General features: G+C 44.1%; 1 protein-coding gene across 1 annotated transcript in view; it reads left to right on the plus strand.

Moving 5' to 3' along the window:
• The window catches only part of armh3 (armadillo like helical domain containing 3), a 187180-nt gene that overhangs the window by 2497 nt on the left and 170436 nt on the right, over positions 1-14247 (plus strand). Inside the window, exons 2-4 of the mRNA XM_073026947.1 lie at positions 6314-6425; positions 10182-10238; positions 10983-11129. Of these exons, the coding sequence (XP_072883048.1) occupies positions 6324-6425; positions 10182-10238; positions 10983-11129 (306 nt within the window). The 5' untranslated portion in view covers positions 6314-6323. The remainder of the gene's footprint in view (positions 1-6313; positions 6426-10181; positions 10239-10982; positions 11130-14247) is intronic.

Below are 14247 nucleotides of genomic sequence, written 5' to 3' on the forward strand. Positions count from 1 at the left end.
CAATAATAAGTATACCGCTTAGGATACTGTTGAGGGGGCAGAGCTGCGTCTGGTGCTGTGGCTCAGAAGAGGAGAGGTGAAGAGGACTGCAGTAGTTATAGGAGATTCCACAGTTAGAGCAATGGAGATGAGATTCTGTGGACACAACAGAGACATCCGGATGGTACGTTGCCTCCCAGGTGCCAGGGTCAGGGATGTCTTGGATCAGGTCCACAACATTCTAAAAGGGGAGGGTGAGCAGCCAGAAGTCTTGGTATATATCCGCACCAATGACATGGCTAGGAAAGGTAAGGAGCTCCTGAAGAGAGACTTTAGGCAGTTAGGTACGAAAGTAGGATCTCCAGGGTAGTGATCTCTGGGTTGCTGCCTGTGCCACATGAGGGTAAGAAACAGGATGATTTGGCAGGTGAGGAGCTGGGGCAGGGGGCAGGGGTTCAGATTTCTGGATCATTGGGATCTCTCCTGGGGAAGGTATGACCTGTACAAATGGGATGGGTTACACCTGAACCCGAGGTTGGTGGGGGGGGGGGGGGGGAGATCAATGTCCTTATGGTCCAGTTTGCTAGAGCTGTTAAGAGGGTTTAAACTAATTTGGCAGGGGGGTGGGAACCAGAGTGATTGGGCTGATGATGAGGTAGTTGGTTTACAAGCAGGCAGCGTGCTTGTAGCGAGGAGAGACTGATGATACGGTGAAATTGCAGTTAATGGGATGCAATGCAAAAGGAGGACAAAATCGAAAACGGTGATGAATGAGGACTGAAGGTGTTATATTTGAATGCACATAGTACATGTATACAGAATAAAATAGGTGAGCTTGTAGTACAGTTACAGATCAGTATGTATGATGCTGGCATCAGTGAGTCGTGGCTGAAAGAACATTTTAGCTCTGAGTTTGACGTCCAAGCACACACATTGCATCGAAAGGACAGGCAGGTACGCAGAGGTGGTGGGGTGGCTCTGTTGGTTAAAAAATGAATAAAATCGTAAGAAATATGTGACATAGGGTCAGAAGGTGCAGAACGGGTACAACTAAGAAACTGTTCTCTCTCCAGCACTCGTCGTTTGAGCATGTACAGACTTTTTTTCTTGTCATTATTCCCTAAACAATGCAGTATAACAACTATTTTACATAGCATTTACTTTGTATTAGGTATTGTAAGTAAGTTGGAACAGGTACATCCGGTATTATTTAGCATCAGTTAGTTAAACGTTTGTCTTTGTATACAGTATATATTTTACCTTTCTATGCATTTAAAACACTTAAGAAACATATGCATTCCAATAATTTAACCACTGCGTTGCTTAGTAATAATTGTAGCTTTCATCGGGGCAGGTCCTTTCACATGCTCCATTATTCTCACTTTATCCTTTAAAATTGTTCTGATCGTCGACCGACTGTAGCCTAATGCTTTTCCAATGACCGATGGCGTTGCACTTCTTTCCGATCACTTCATTATTTCCACTTTATTTTCAATCATGATTGTTTTCCATCAATGGAACAGAAACACTCCGGGCGGAGGGTCCCGATCTCCACCAGGTCCTAAAGTCCACCGCACTTGAGACAAGTTAAATAAGGGACTTGAGCATCCGCGTTTTTTGGTATCCGCAGGGGGTCCCAGAACCAATCCCCCATGGATAAGGGCTGTATTTTCTAAATGGAGGGAAAATTCAAAAATCTTAGGTGCCAAGAATCCTCGCTCAGGATTTAGTGTGCGTGTGTGTATATGTGTGTGTGAATATGCGTGTATGTATGGAGAGCGTTCAAAGGCAGTTCACGACAATTATTCCAGGATTGAAAGGTTTGTCTTGAGTTTGATGGCTCTGGGCCTTTACTCACTGGAATTCAGAGGAATGTGAGGTGGATCTCATTGAGCCTGTCGAATGTAGAAAGGCTTCGACAGAGTGGGTGCAGAGTGAATATCTCCTATGGTGGGTCAGTCTAGGACCAGAGGACATAGCCTCAGTAAAGAGGGCTATCCTTTTAGAACAGAGATGAGGAATTTCTTTGTCCAGAGTGTGGTGAATCTGGAATTCCTTGCCACAGGCAGCTGTGGAGACCAAGTCAGTGAGATTATTTAAGGCAGTGGTTGATGGATTCTTGATTAAACAGGTCATGAAAGGATATGGGAAGAAGGCAGGATAATTGGGGCTGAGAAGGAAAATGGATCAGCCATGATGAAGTGGGGGAGCAAACTCGATGGGCCAAATGGTCTAATTCTGCTCCTAAATCTTATGGTCTTGTATATGTGCCTAAGAGATTTTCAGCATATTGTATGTGTGTACTTTGATAATTAATTTGAGTAGATGGTTTTGGGATTTACCACAATGACTCTGATCTGTTCTTCTGCTCCCTTTGAGTTTCTGGTCATTTCTGACTCCTCTGATGTTAATTGTGGAGAACTTGATGGCAGTGACTTGCTGTCACTGGAGGTAAATTGGTTTACTATTGTCACGTGTACTGAGGTACAGTGAAAACCTTAGCTTTGCATGCCGTCTATACAGGTCATCTCATCACATCGGTGTGTGAAGACAGTAGAAGGGAAACACAATAACAGAATGGAAATGTGGTCCTGATGAAGGGTCTCAGCCAGAAATGTGAACTGTTTCTTCCTCTCTGTCGATGCTGACTAACCTGCTGAGTTCCTCCCGTACTTTGTGTGTGATACAATTAGTGTTGCATGGACTGCTGTTCTATCCTAGACTCATTTTCCGCCCTCGGCCCTGACAATTTTAACCTCGCTCGATGCTTTAATCGGTGTGGATTAATGGAGCTGAGCGCGGCCTCGTCTTCCACTCTCGGGCCTTGACGCAGCGTCAACAGCAACGGCTGCCCGGCTCTATCTGCGTCCTCGAGTGTTAGTTTCATGACGTGGCCATCGGGACTCTTACTACGTGATTGCGATCTTGTGTGTGACTGTTGGTAATGTGTTTTTGCACCTTGGCCCTGGTGTGATGCTGTCCCGTTTGTCTGTTTACATGTATGATTAAACGACAATTAAACTTGAATTGAATACGTGAGTTGGTGGAGTGATTGAGGCATCTGGTGTTTGTGTCAAACACTCTTCTAGAGTAGAAGGTAAAGTTTACACTTAGATCTGTGCCTTCAGACGCTCCTTTCTTCTTCGCCCATTACACCCGCTGTGGCATAGGCCACCGACAGATTCCCCAGGTGTGGGCCATTTTGGAGGATCCTTCCTTTCCCGGGGATGAGGTCTCTGGAGCCCCTGTCCCGTTTCTGGAGCTCTGGATTTTTACAGGTTGGGTTGCTTGTTCCATGCCCAACCCTCTTCATCTCACAGCAGGGTTGGGACCCTCCATGGTGGAGTTCAAGGGAAGGTCTGACCTAGGATGATCATGGGAATAGAGTTCATCAAACACACCACACACAGGGACAGAGTAAAGCTCGCTCTGTACTGTCCAAGCTTACAGGGTTGGCATGCGTTAAATATAAATGTTTTATCCTTTTCCTGCAGCACTGGTGTGGTGAAGTTAGATAAAGAGCTGTAAAATTTTACATTAAAATTCCCAGGCAGGTGCACCGGGGGTGAGATTCAGAGTACACTTCCCTACACAGTTTCCACTCTGTACCTACCCCACTGAACAATCTTGTCATTGGTTTCAATATTCTCACCAGATTTTAATCTCCAGATTAAAGATTGCCTTGAATTAAGAGCAGATTTTGGAATGTGTTCAAAACTGAACAGGGACTGTGCACGTGCTTTCGCCTGTGATTCTTCAGCAAGTTCAAACCATTGGCGTACAAAAGATTTGACCGAGGCACCCGAATGAATGTGCTGTTGATTTGGGGGAATCTAGTTCACTGTACCTTTTAATCGGTAGTATAACTGGTTAAAGCCTCAGATGACTTTGGTAATTAGTGTCCCATGCTCACTTGTTATGTCTAATATATTTTTATCATTAATGAGTTAATCCAATATTGAGAGGCTGTGGTTTCATACAGAGTCGCGTGACATTAAATTATGTTATTGATGTTCCTTTTGGTTCATCAGATGCACAGAGAGGGGCAGCTTGTTACGTGGGCAAAAGCTTGCTCTGCATATCGTACTGCCCAGATTCATGCATCTAGACAGCTAGCACGCAATATCCATGGTCAACTCTGTCCCCGGACTCAGACATTGACATTCCGAAAGATTAGCCAATAAATTGTTAGTTTTCAATGCTGTTCCCTCCTGTGCCTCTGAAGGTGGTAACCGCTGGCATGGTGTACAACAGGTACTGGATGCCTCTGGGTTATTTCTGCAAACTACACAAAACCCTAACTGTGCCAGTCATGCTGTGGCTGTGAGGGCAGGTCATTGGTGCAGACTGAGGCCAGGCTGTTTGGGTGGCACAGTAACGTGATGGTTAGCACGTCGCTTTACGGTCTGGGCATGCTCTGTCGGTGCCAAAGTGTGGTGACATTTGCGGGCCGCCCAGAACAATTCTCGTTGATTTGATTTGCCACAAATGACACGTCACAATGTTTTATTGTGCATGTGACAAATAAAGCTCACCCCTCTTTTATCTCTCATAGGTTGGGTATTTTGCAGCAGTTTCCAAAGCCTCCTCAGTTACCATCAGGAGGTTTATGGGCTTCTCTACACAGGATGAGTACCACTTCATTAGCGTACAAAATACAACACCATCGAGAGCGGACTAGTGCTTCTCTTTCTTAGCTCACCCAACACAATCCTGTGGTCTCAGCCCAGAGCATTGACTGTTTATTCCTCTCCATAGATGCTGCCTGACCTGCTGAGCTCCTCCAGTGTTTTGTGTTTGTTGGACAAGATTTCCAGGCAGAATCTCCTGGGTTTATAATTTGAGCAAAGATTGAGCTAGGCCCACACGGTTTTGTAATTGCCATGATTGTTTATTAGCTCTGTTTCCGCACCTAGACAGGTACTTGAAGTGCACGTTGTATTAGTTTTAGATTCTGGAATACCATTCCTGTAATGTGTGCCACACTGTAGTGCTTCCATTTAACTCGAGGGTGAACGCCCAGCAGTGTACAGCATCCATAGGATGCACTGCAGGAGCTTCACTAAACTCCTTCCAAACCCTGTTCAAAGTAAATTTATTATCAAAGTACGTGTATGTCTCCATGTACGACCCTGAGATTCATTTTGTTGCCCATCATCTCGACTTGGAAATGTGTCGTTGTTCCCTTCGCCTCGCTGGGTCAAAATCTGGGAGTGCCCTCTCTTGCAGCATTTTGAGAATATGCCCACACCTCAAGGACGGCAGCATTTGAAGAACTTCTCAAAGTTAATTAGGGGCGTTAGCTCAGCTTGCAAAGCCCATGTCCCTTGAGTTTAAAAAAAGGTAGCTTATGCATGAAATGCTTTGGTGAGGTAACTGGCTACATGTCCATCATGAAATCATTTTGAGTTGCTCAAATAAGCACATCATACAGCGTGTTCAGAGTAAATTTATCAGCAAAGTATATGGGTGCATGTCACCATTTACAACCCTGAGATTTACTTACTTACAGGCATTCACAGTACAAGAAACCAGGACGCTGCCTTGTTTAGAGGGTGCGTGCTATCATGAGGGGCTGGAATATTGCATACGGTTCTGGTCACCCCAGTAGAAATGATCTTGGGGCTTTGGGGAGGGTGCAGAAGAGGTTTACCAAGATTCTGCCTGGTTTAGAGGGTGTGTGCTGTCATGAGAGGCTGGATAAATTTGAAATTGTTTTCTCTGGACCGAGAGAGGCTGAGGGGAGATCTGCTAGAGGTTTATAAGATTATGAGAGACATAGATAGAGTGGATAGAGTGTATTTGTTTCCCAGGGTTGAAATGTCTAATACCAGAGGGCATGCATTGAAGGTGAGAGGGGTTAGGTTCAAGGGGGATGTGAGGGGTATGAAGGGTAAGTTTTTTACTCAAGAGAGTGGTGGATGCCTGGAATGTGCTGCTTGGTATGATGGTAGAGGCAAATCCATTAGAGGCTTTTAAGAGACTTTTTGGATAGGCACGTGGATGTGAGGAAGATGGAGGGATGTGGACGTTGTGTAGGTAGGTGGGATTAGTGTTTGGGTGTTTTTTTAATTTGCTTTCTAGCTGGTTTGGCACAACATTGTGGGCTGAATGGCCTCTTCCTGTGCTGTACTCTTCTATGTTCTAAACTGCCCCCAGCAGGATGGGCAAACCATCAATGCACAAAAGAGCAAATACAGAAAAAATAAATAAGCAATGAGTATCGAGAGCATGAGATGAAGGATGTGACCTCTGCCTGTGTGATTTGGTACACGAGCAGTAACATTACAAGTGACAACTTTAAGTTTCCTGACAGTTACCTTCCTTGTTTCAGGATCCACACGATGGCACAGATAGAGAAAAAGGGAGGACTTCTCCGTAAAGCATCATCCAGCAAAAAACCCCTGAAAGAGAAGGTGGTGTTAATGTACGATGAAATCTTCAAGGTGCGTGTCACAAAACTGATTTGTGCTGACGGTATGCCTTTTCAGGAAAAGGAAAGGACGTGCTTGAGACAAGCCCTTCAGCCCAGCTGGTCATGCTGACCATGGTGATCTGTGTTTAATTTTCATTAATGGAATGTGAGCACCCTTGACCATGTCGGTCTTTACTGTCCATCTCCAAAAGGGAGCACCAGGCTGATCTCCTGTAGATTGTGGTGATAGATCTCCCTGGGCTGTATTGAGTGTAGTTCCCAAGTATTAACCTAGGTTTGCTAATAGAGTGAAAATGAACTTTCAGTCTGATCCTTGAAGGGTAGTCATAGAGTTGTAGAGCACTACAGCACAGAACTAGGCCTTTCATTCTGTCTAGTCCATGCTGTGCTGTTATTCTGCCCAGTCCCGTTGATCCACACCTAGACTGCAACCCTCCACACCTCTCCCATCTATGTACTTATCCAAATTACTCTTAAATGTTCTAAAAGTAAGGTGACAGAACCATGGCTAACAGAAGACAGAAGCAACATTAAAGCCAAAGAGCTTTTGCTTTTGTAGAGCAAAAATTAGTGGGAAGTTAGAGGAATAGGAATCTTTTAAAAACCAATAGAAGACAACTAAATAAGTCATTAAGAAGGAAAAGATGGAATACAAAAGTAAGCTAGATAATGATATTGAAGAGGATACCAAAAGTTTCTTCAGATACACGAAGTGTAAAACAGGCAAGAGTGGATATCGGACTACTGAAAAATGATGCTGGAGACATAGTAATGGGGAAATAAGGAAATGGTGGACAAATTGGATAAATATTTTGCAGCAGTCTTCACCGTGCAAGGCACTGGCTGTATGCTAGAGGTTCAAGAAAGTCAGGGGTTGGAAGTGTGTGGAGTTGCCGTTACTGGGGGAAGGTTCTTGGGAAACAAAGGTCTGAAGACTGGAAGATTGCAAATGTCACTCCTTTCTTCAAGAGGGAGAGAGGCAGAAGAAAGGAGACTATAGGTTAGTCTAACCTCGGTCAGGAAAATGCTGGAGTTGATCATTAAGGATGTGGTGGTTTCAGGGTACTCAGAGACACCTGACAAAATAGGCCATAGTCAACATGGTTTCCTTTGGAATATCTTTGCCTGACAAATCTGTTGGAAATCTTTGAAGACATAACAAGCAGGATAGACAATGGAGGATCAGTGGATGTTCTGTACTTGGAACTTCTGAAGGCCTGTGACAGGGTGTCACACATGAGGCATCTTAACAAGTTAAGAGCCCTGGATATTACGGGAAAGATACTAGCATGGATCAAGCAGTGGCTGATCGTCATGAGGCAAATAGTGGGATAAAGGGAGCCTTTTCTGGTTGGCTGCCAGTGACTAGAGATGTCACTAGATGTCAAACGTATCTCTCCCCTTTCCCGCACATCTGCCCTTACCGCATCCGCCCGCCACCCCACTCGGGATAGGGTTCCCCTTGTCCTCACCTGTCACCCCACCAGCCTCCGGGTCCAACGTATAATTCTCCGTAACTTCCGCCACCTCCAACGGGATCCCACTACCAAGCACATCTTTCCCTACCCTCCCCTTTCCACTTTCTGCAGGGATCTATCCCTACGCGACTCCCTTGTCCATTCATCCCCCCCCATCCCTTCCCACCGATCTCCCTCCTGGCACTTATCCTTGTAAGCGGAACAAGTGCTACACCTGCCCTTACACTTCCTCCCTCACCACCATTCAGGGCCCCAGACAGTCCTTCCAGGTGAGGCGACACTTCACCTGTGAGTCGGCTGGTGTGATATACTGCGTCCGGTGCTCCCGGTGTGGCCTTTTACATATTGGTGAGACCCGACGCAGACTGGGAGACCGTTTTGCTGAGCACCTACGCTCGGTCCACCAGAGAAAGCAGGATCTCCCAGTGGTCACACATTTTAATTCCACGTCCCATTCCCATTCTGATATGTCTATCCATGGCCTCCTCTACTGTCAAGATGAAGCCACACTCAGGTTGGAAGAACAACACCTTATATACCGGCTGGGTAGCCTCCAACCTGATGGCATGAACATTGACTTCTCTAACTTCCGTTAATGTCCCTCCTCCTCCCCCTCCTCCCTGATATATTTAGTTTTTTTTCCCCCTCTTTTTTTTTCTCTCTCTCTGCCCATCACTCTGCCTGTACATCTCCCCCTGATGCTCCCCTCCCCCTTTCTTTCTCCCGAGGCCCCATGTCCCATGACCCTTTCCCTTCTCCAGCTCTGTATCCCTTTTGCCAATCACCTTTCTGGCTCAGTTTCACCCCACCCCTCCTGTCTTCTCCTATCATTTTGCATTTCCCTCTCCCTCTCCTAATTTCAAATCTCTTACTATCTTTCCTTTCAGTTAGTCCTGACGAAGCGTCTTGGCCCAAAACGTCGACAGCGCTTCTCCTTATAGATGCTGCCTGGCCTGCTGTGTTCCACCAGCATTTTGTGTGTGTTACTAGAGATGTTCCATAGGATTGTGTATTGGGACCACTACTTTTTACGTTATATATCAATGATTTAGATGATGGAGTTAATGGCTTTGTTGCAAAGTTTACAGATGACTTGAAGATTGGTGGAGGGGCAGGTAGTTTTGAGGAAGTAGAGAGGCTACAGAAAGACAGAGAGATTAGGAGAGCAAAGTAGTGACAGTTGGAATGCAGGGCCAGGATGTGTGTGGTCATGCGCTTTGGTAGAGGAAATAAAAGGGTTGACTATTTTCTAAATTGAGAGAAAATTCAAAAATCTGAAGTGTAAACTTTGGGCAGGATTGCCTAAATGTTAATTTGCAAGTTGAGGAAGGCAAATGAATGTTAGCATTCATTTCATGAGGACTAGAATATAAAAGCAAGGATGTAATGTTGAGGCTTTATAAAGCACTGGAGAGGTCCCACTGGGAGTATCATGAGCCCCTTAATTCAGAAAGTAGGTTTCAAAGGCAGTTGACAAAAATACTTCCAGGATTGAACGGCTTGTCTTATGAGGAGCATTTGATGGCTCTGGGCCTGTACTCACTGGAACTTAGAAGAATGAGGGGTGACCTAATTGAAACCTATTGAATGTTGAAAGGCTTTGCTAGAGTGAATGTGGAGAGGATGTTTCCTGTGGTGGGAGAGTTTTGGATCAGAGGACACAGCCTCAGAATAGAAAGGCATACTTTTAGAATGGAGATGAAGAGGAATTTCTTTAGCCAGAGAGTTGTGGATCTGTGGAACTCGTTGCCACAGGCAGCCATGGAGGCCAAGTCATTCGGTATATTGAAGGCAGACGTTGATAGATTCTTGATTAGTCAGGGCATGAAGAGATCTGAAAGAAGGCAGGAGATTAGGGCTGAGAGGAAAATTGATCAGCCATGATGAAATGGTGGAGCAGACTTGATGGGTTGAATGGCCACATACTGCTCCTATGTCTTATGGTCTAAACAGCGTGATTTCACGTTTCTGTCATTGGTGAATCCACTGGAGAAGGGATAGGAAACGTGAGGAGAACAAGAACTGGTGTGTGGAGGGAATGTATGATTTGGAGAAAGGATCTGAGAGAAGACGGTCAAAGGAAAAGAACACGGCAGAAGGTCAGTTAAGGAAGATGGTCTGGAAAAGAAGAGAATTAAATTGAACTGGGAAGAGAAGAGTATTTAACACCAGGGGAAGAATTTGCAATGGGATCTGTATCCTACAGCATCTTTCAGAAGTGTCTGAGGAGTTTGTTGGACATTTTTATGTATATCTAGATTAAAATGATGCTGCTATTTCTGTCACAGCATGAAGACCCAGCTAAGAACTGCCCTCGATTCTGGGAGGAGCTCTTCCTGATGAAGGTTGGTTGCAGTATTTTGGCTGTTCTGTCTTGTGATGCTGGTTTGCTTGCCTGTCTGGGGTTTGGGGTTAAGCTGGCTTGATAACTACTTGGGTGGGAGCATTCAATGTTCTATGGCCCAGGGAAGTCTGGGGCTGCATGTGTAGACGTAAATGTAATTCAATATTATGCAGGTCAGATAATATTTATATAAAGGTCTGGTGGGAAGTGTGTCTTGTGAGCTGTGGAAGGAGGCTAAATAAATGGGTGGCATCTGTATCTGGGGGGACTGCAGAAGATCTGTAGAGAATGTGAAAAGTGGCAGTCGGTGGTATTCTAGATAGGGATGCGCAAAAGAGGAGTCTGGAGGGGGATTTTAAAGCCGAAGTAAAATTTATTATCAAAGTACGTCTATTACCATGTGTTTTCCTTGTGTGTAATTACAGGAAAAATAAAATACAATAGAATTTACGAAATACGTAAAGACTGACAAACAGCCAAAAGGCAAATTGTTCAAATAAATAAATAAATACTATTGAGTTGTGGATTCCTTGAAAATGAGTCCATTGGTTGTGAAATCAGTTCAGAGTTGTGCTGGATGAACACTGGTTCAGGAGCCTGATGGTTGAGGGGTAATAACTGTTTCCGAACCTGGTGGTGTGGGACCTAAGGCTACCTTGTGCCTGATGATAGTAGTGAGAAGGGAGAATGGATATGTTATACAGTGTGAAGTGTTGACCACTGCCCTTTCTCCTGTACTCTTTAGGTAAACCTGGAGTACCTGGAGGCGAAACTGGAGTCTGTGGATGGTGAAGAGCTGATGAAGCTGAAGGATAACATCAACAGCCTCTTCCAGCACTGTATAGTATCCTTAAACGAGGAGCACCAGATCAAGGTGGTGAATGCTTTGCAGGTCAGTGGAATTTAGCCTGCGTTGTGCCTCACACCTCCTCTGCCATTCTCGTGCTTTCCCGTCCCCTGTGAACCTTACCGCGAAGAAGGGCAAGACGTGACAGAAAGATGAAAGAGGATTTGCATTTATGTAGCACTTGTCATTTTCTTTTTCCCCAGGGCTTTATAAGACATAAAGCATAGGAGCAAATTAGGACAATCAGCCCATAGAGTCTGCTCCGCCATTCGATCATGGCTAAATTATTTTCCATCTCAACCCCATTCTCCTGTCTTCTCCCTGTAATCTCTAACACCCTGACTAATCCTTTGATGTATGGCACTTTCAGTGTCAGTCAGGTTTATGATCACTAACATATGTCATGAATGATGTTTTGTGACAGACAAGTTGCTACAAGTTACAAAATACATAAATTGTAGTATACAGAAAAACAACCAATGGGGTAGTGTTCATGGACAGTTCAGAAATCTGGAGAGGAATAAGCTGAGCTTTGACTTGTGAGAAGAGAAATGCGGCAGTTAGCTTGTACACGGCAAGCTCCCACAAAGGACAGTGCAGTAGTGGCCACGTGGTTTTACTAATGGATGCTGTTTGAAGGGGAAATATCCAGAGCCACTAGGAGAGCCCCACTGCTCTTTCTCAGAATGGTCAAATGGGATCTTTTACATCCATTTGCAGAAGGGTGAAGGTCCCAAGCTGTTTATCCCTCCATAAAGGAACTGCCCTACTCTTTCATTCTTTCTCCTTGATGTTACTCTGAGTTTGGTGGGATGTGCAGGAGTTAATAAGAACATAAGAAATATAATCACAGGAAATAATCCAGAGGCAGGAAGTAAAACCATAAGATATAGAAGCAGAATTGGTCCACTTGGTCCATCAAGTCTACTCTACCATTTCATCATGACTGATCCATTTTCCCTCTCAGCCCCATTCTCCTCCTTTCTCTCCATAACTCTTCGTGATCTGATTAATCAAGAATCTATCAACTTCTGCCTTAAATGTACCCAATGACTTGGCCTCCACAGGCACCTTTGGCAATGAATTCCACAGATTCACTGCTCTGTGATTAAAGAAGTTCCTCCCCATCTCCATTCTAAAGGATGCCCCTCTATTCTGAGGTTGTGTCCTCTGGTCTTAGACTCCCCCATCATAGGAAATATCCTGTCCACATCCACTCATTGTGGTGTTTCAACATTCAAAGAGGTCATCTCTCATTCTTCTGAATTCCTGTGAATACAGGCCCAGAGCCATCAAACACTCTTCATATGACAAGCCTTTCAATCCTGGAATAATTTTCGTGAGCCTCATTTGAACCCTTTCCAGTTTCAGAGCATCCTTTCTCAGATAGGGGCCCAAAACTGCTCACAGTACTCCAAGTAAGGCCTCATCAGTGTTTTATAAAGTCTCAACATTACATCCTTGCTTTGATATTCTAGTCTTCTTGAAATGAAAGCTAATATTGCATTTGCCTTCCTCACCACCAACTCAACCTGCAAATTAACCTGTACGAGGACTCCCAAGTCCCTTTGCGCTTCAGATTTTTGAACTTTCTCTCCATTTAGAAAATAGTCTACACTTTTATTTCTTCTACCATACTCTTCCTGACACTGTATTCCATCTTTGCCTGTTCTCCTAACCTGGTTAAGTCTTTCTGTAGCCTCTTTACTTCCTCAAAACTACCTGTCCCCTCCCACCTATCTTTGTTATTTGCAAACTTTGCCACAAAGCCATCAATTCCGTCATCCAAATCATTGACATATAATGGAAAAAGAAGCGATCCCAACACAGACCCCTGTGGAACAACATTAGTCACTGCCAGCCAACCAGAAAAGGCTCCCTTTACTCTCACTCTTTGCCTGCTGCCAATCAGCCACTGCCTTATCCATGCTGGAATCTTTCCTGTAATACCATGGGCTCGTAGCTTGTTAAGCAGCCTTGTGTGGTATCTTGTCAAAGGCCTTCTGAAAATCCAAGTACATGATATCCACCGATTCTCCTTCGTCTATCTTGCTTGTTATTTCTTCAAAGAATTCCAACAGATTTGTCAGGCAAGATTTTCCTTTGAAGAAACCATGCTGACTTTGGCCTATTTTATCATGTGCCTCCATATACCCCAAAATGAGATCCTTAACAATCGGTTCCAATATCCTCCCAACCACTGAGGTCAGACTAACTGGCCTATAATTTCCCCATAATCTTTAATTCCACTGCTCAGCAAAAATGTATCAAACTATCTTAAATGGGGCAATAATGAACCAATTCCAATTCTATCATAAGACCATGAGACACAGGAGAAGAATGAAACCATTTGGCTTATTGGGTCTGTTTCACCATTCAATCATAGCTGTTTTATTTTACCTCTCAACCCCATTTTCCTGCATTTGCTCCTTAATCTCTGACGCCCTTTCTAATCAAGAACCTATCACCTCCACTTTAAATATACTCAGTAATTTGGCCTCCACAGCCTTTTGTGGTAATGCATTGTACATTTTCACCAGCTTCTGACAATAGAAATTCCATCTTGTTTCTGTTGTAAAGGAACACACAGTCGGCCCTCCTTATCCGCGGGTTCCGCGGATTCAACCAACCGCGGATCGGGAAAACCTGGAAGTTCTCTCTCCAGCACTGGTTATTTGAGCATGTACAGACTATTTTTTCTTGTCATTATTCACTAAACAATACAGTATAACAACTATTTACATACATTTACATTGTATTAAGTACTATAAGTAATCTAGAGATGATTTAAAAGTACAGGCAGTCCCTGGGTTATGAATGAGTTCCATTCCTGAGTCTGTCTTTAAGTCGGATTTGAAGTCAGAGCAAGTATATCTGGTATCATTTAGTGTCAGTTAGTCAAACGTTTGTCTTAGTATCTAATAATACATTTTACCTTTCTATGCATATAAAACACAAGAAACGTATGTATTTCAATAATTAAGCCACTGCGTTGCTTAGTAATAATTGTAGCTTTCATCGGGGCAGGGCCTTTCACATGCTCCATTAAAATTGTTCCGATCGTTAACCGACTGTAGCCTAACACTTTTCCAATGACCGATGGCATTTCACCTCTTTCTGATCGCTTTATTACTTCCACTTTATTTTCAATCATGATTGTGAT

Source organism: Hemitrygon akajei, chromosome 23, assembly GCF_048418815.1.
Source record: "Hemitrygon akajei chromosome 23, sHemAka1.3, whole genome shotgun sequence".
Lineage (NCBI taxonomy): Eukaryota > Metazoa > Chordata > Chondrichthyes > Myliobatiformes > Dasyatidae > Hemitrygon > Hemitrygon akajei.